The sequence below is a fragment of the Apaloderma vittatum genome, unplaced genomic scaffold (assembly GCF_000703405.1).
Source record: "Apaloderma vittatum isolate BGI_N311 unplaced genomic scaffold, ASM70340v1 scaffold33081, whole genome shotgun sequence".
NCBI lineage: Eukaryota > Metazoa > Chordata > Aves > Trogoniformes > Trogonidae > Apaloderma > Apaloderma vittatum.
This window is the reverse complement of record NW_009697934.1, coordinates 28,711-31,732: the sequence shown is the minus strand read 5'-3', so window position 1 is coordinate 31,732 and position 3,022 is coordinate 28,711. Positions and strand designations below refer to the sequence as shown.

General features: G+C 51.0%; 1 protein-coding gene across 1 annotated transcript in view; it reads left to right on the top strand.

Moving 5' to 3' along the window:
• Window positions 1-6: 6 nt before the first annotated feature.
• The window catches only part of LOC104280246 (insulin receptor-like), a gene marked incomplete at its 5' end in the record, with an annotated part of 6,227 nt that continues 3,211 nt past the window's right edge, over window positions 7-3,022 (top strand). Inside the window, 8 exons of the mRNA XM_009877828.1 lie at window positions 7-43; window positions 244-386; window positions 1,023-1,182; window positions 1,502-1,601; window positions 1,833-1,900; window positions 2,111-2,340; window positions 2,685-2,795; window positions 2,867-3,020. Of these exons, the coding sequence (XP_009876130.1) occupies window positions 7-43; window positions 244-386; window positions 1,023-1,182; window positions 1,502-1,601; window positions 1,833-1,900; window positions 2,111-2,340; window positions 2,685-2,795; window positions 2,867-3,020 (1,003 nt within the window). The remainder of the gene's footprint in view (window positions 44-243; window positions 387-1,022; window positions 1,183-1,501; window positions 1,602-1,832; window positions 1,901-2,110; window positions 2,341-2,684; window positions 2,796-2,866; window positions 3,021-3,022) is intronic.

The window sequence follows — 3,022 nt, the reverse complement described above, 5'->3', positions numbered from 1 at the left end:
TGCAGCGTTGCAGCTTATGTCAGCGCCAGGACCATGCCAGAAGGTAATTGTCCTCCTGAGCTGGGCTCTGCGCTACTGACTCTTCTCCAAAAGCTGCATTTCCCAGGGAGCCAGCTCCACGCAGCCACAGCCTGTAGGGCCGGTGCTCTCTTTGGTTCCTCAGAGGGAGGGATGATGGATGAAGTAACAAATTTTGCCAAATACGTGAAATGAAACTATTATTAATCATGAATTTGGTTCTAGCTAAGGCGGATGACATCGTCGGCCCGGTTACCCATGAGCTGGTTGAAAAAAATACCGTGCATTTGAAGTGGCAAGAACCGAAGGAGCCAAATGGACTTATTGTGCTGTATGAAGTGAATTACGGACGTCTTGGGGAGACAGAGGTGAGAATTTCCACTCATCCCGTAGCCCAGCACATTTGCAGAAGTAGCTCTGCCCGGCCGTCCAGAACTGTTTCATCTTCTGAAGTCCTCACCTCCAGGGTGTTCAGTCCTGTCTGGTTTCCTTGTGTATGGAGCAGGGTCACGTAAAACTTCACCAGTGACTTTGTATCCTCTGTAAGTCTTGTCTGGGGGCGACGTCAAGAAATAAAACCCCACCTCCGTGGTGCCTCTTTGCCACACAGGCTGATCTGCTTTGCCAACTTTCTGCGTGGGGTTATTCTTAGGGATTTTGTTTTTGCAGAAAGACAGAGGCTGTACATTGAAATTGAGGTTGCATAGAGAAACGACGGCGGCGTTGAGCAGGCAAAGAGCTGGTGGGCAGCGCTGCTGCCAGCGCCGGGGGCTGGGAGGCCTTGCCAGCCCCGCTCAGGTTTCAGGGCTGAGGTCTCACCTCAGCTCTCGGTAACCTGAACTACTAAACTGTAAAACACAAATCCGGGACAAACCACTGGGTTGGAAAAGACCTGAGTGTGTGAGAGCCCTGTTTGTGTGTGTTGGCCAGGTTGGGAGGTGAGGTGGGAGTCCTGTTGCCCTGTTGCAGAGGTAGCGTCACGCAGCCTTCCTCTTCCGCCGCAGGAAGCCCACTACTGCGTTTCCCGGAAGCATTTTGCCAGCGAGCAGGGCTGCAAACTCCGGGGATTGCAGCCGGGAAACTACAGCGTCCGTATCCGCGCGACGTCGCTGGCTGGAAACGGCTCGTGGACTGAACCGACCTATTTCTACGTGGCTGATTATTGTGAGTTGGTTTGGTTTTCAACGTTTAATTCTTGATGGAAAACCAGGTTGGTTTTGGAAGGGGGCTTTGCAAGCAGTGCGCAGAGAACCGTAGGGGGTCATAAAGTAGTTACAAGTCTGTCTGCTTCCAAGAAACTGAACTGACTTAGGAATGTGTGGCGCTTCTTCGTGAGTTCCATCCTGACCAGCCCCGTGTTCTGTATCTCACACAGCCTCTAGTTTCATCTTTGGTTCAGTTTATTCAAGGGGGAGTTTTTATTGAGAAAAAGACTTGGATTTTGGACCTGTGTAATACCTCCTGTTCTCTCTTTCTCTCGTAGTGAATGCTCAGCCTAATATTGCTGTTATAATTGTTCCGATTATTTTTGCCATAATAATTGCTGGAATCATTGGAGCTGCTTATGTGCTGGTGAAAAAGAGGTGAGTGCAATTTTATGTTGGTTTAACAGAACAAGCAGAACTTAGATCCAAAGGTTTTGTTTGTTTGTTGTGTTTATTTTCTAATTTAGAGAATGGTTGTAACACTAGTATTTCGTACCGTTGGAAATTGGGACAGTTTCTATTTGCTGCCTGCTTTGGGAGTCAATCAAACTGCCTTCGCTTGTGTCGAAGGCTGCAGGTTATGCTGAAGAATTTGTGTTTCTCTTCCAGACAAACCGAAGGACCAACCGGGCCGCTCTACGCATCCTCTAACCCTGAGTATGTCAGCGCCAGTGATGGTGAGCAGTCAGAGCTTTCTTCTGCAGTTTATTCCTCGTGTAGTCATTCGGACAGCGCAGCAGTGTAGGATTGGCGTTGTCTTTTTGGAGTTGTCTTTTTTTTCATATTTCTACCCGTAGTCTCCTGTGGCAGCACTACAGAAGGCTGCTGCAGAGCTGCCTTCCGACAGATCAATGCTCAGTTCAGAACCGTCTCCCTCTGCTCCACAGTGTACGTCCCCGACGAGTGGGAGGTTCCGCGAGACAAGATCACTCTCCTCCGGGAGCTGGGACAGGGCTCCTTCGGCATGGTGTACGAGGGCATCGCCAAGGACATCGTGAAGGGAGAGCCGGAGACTCGCGTCGCGGTGAAAACCGTTAACGAGTCGGCCAGCCTCCGCGAGCGCATCGAGTTCCTAAATGAAGCTTCTGTGATGAAAGGGTTCAGCTGCCATCATGTGGTAAGCACCGCCGGGTGCCGCGGGTGATGAGCACGCCCCATCGTGTGCCCGATGTCCCTTAATGCTTCCGAAGCCTGATGTTCAGCTCACAGAAGCAGCCCGTCTGCTGAGGCAGCTGATCAGAAAGAGCCGGGATCTCTCCCTGTCACGTTTCGCAGGGTGCCCCTGCCGGCCTCACTTCGCTTTTGCTCCCCTAGAACTTCTCAGTGGGACAAGGCTTCGTGGTGCTGCTCTCGGCTCATTTTCGGGAGGTGTTGGCTTTGCTCTCACCTCCTCTTTTAACAGCCGAGCTCTGCCCAGGGTGTTTGGGCACAACCTTGAGGGAATTTCTCATTTATTTCCAGGTTCGCCTCCTCGGGGTGGTCTCGAAAGGGCAACCGACTCTGGTGGTCATGGAGTTAATGGCACACGGAGATTTGAAAAGTTACCTTCGCTCTTTGAGGCCTGATGCTGAGGTAAAGACAGGAGAGAGGGAGTCTGCTGTGCGAGCTTGATCTGGGTTTTAATACTTCTTTACTTCTGGTAGAATAACCCTGGTCGTCCGCCACCAACGCTGAGGGAGATGATCCAGATGGCTGCAGAGATCGCCGATGGCATGGCCTATCTGAACGCCAAAAAATTTGTTCACAGAGATCTTGCGGCTCGTAATTGTATGGTTGGAGAAGAATTCACCCTAAAAAAT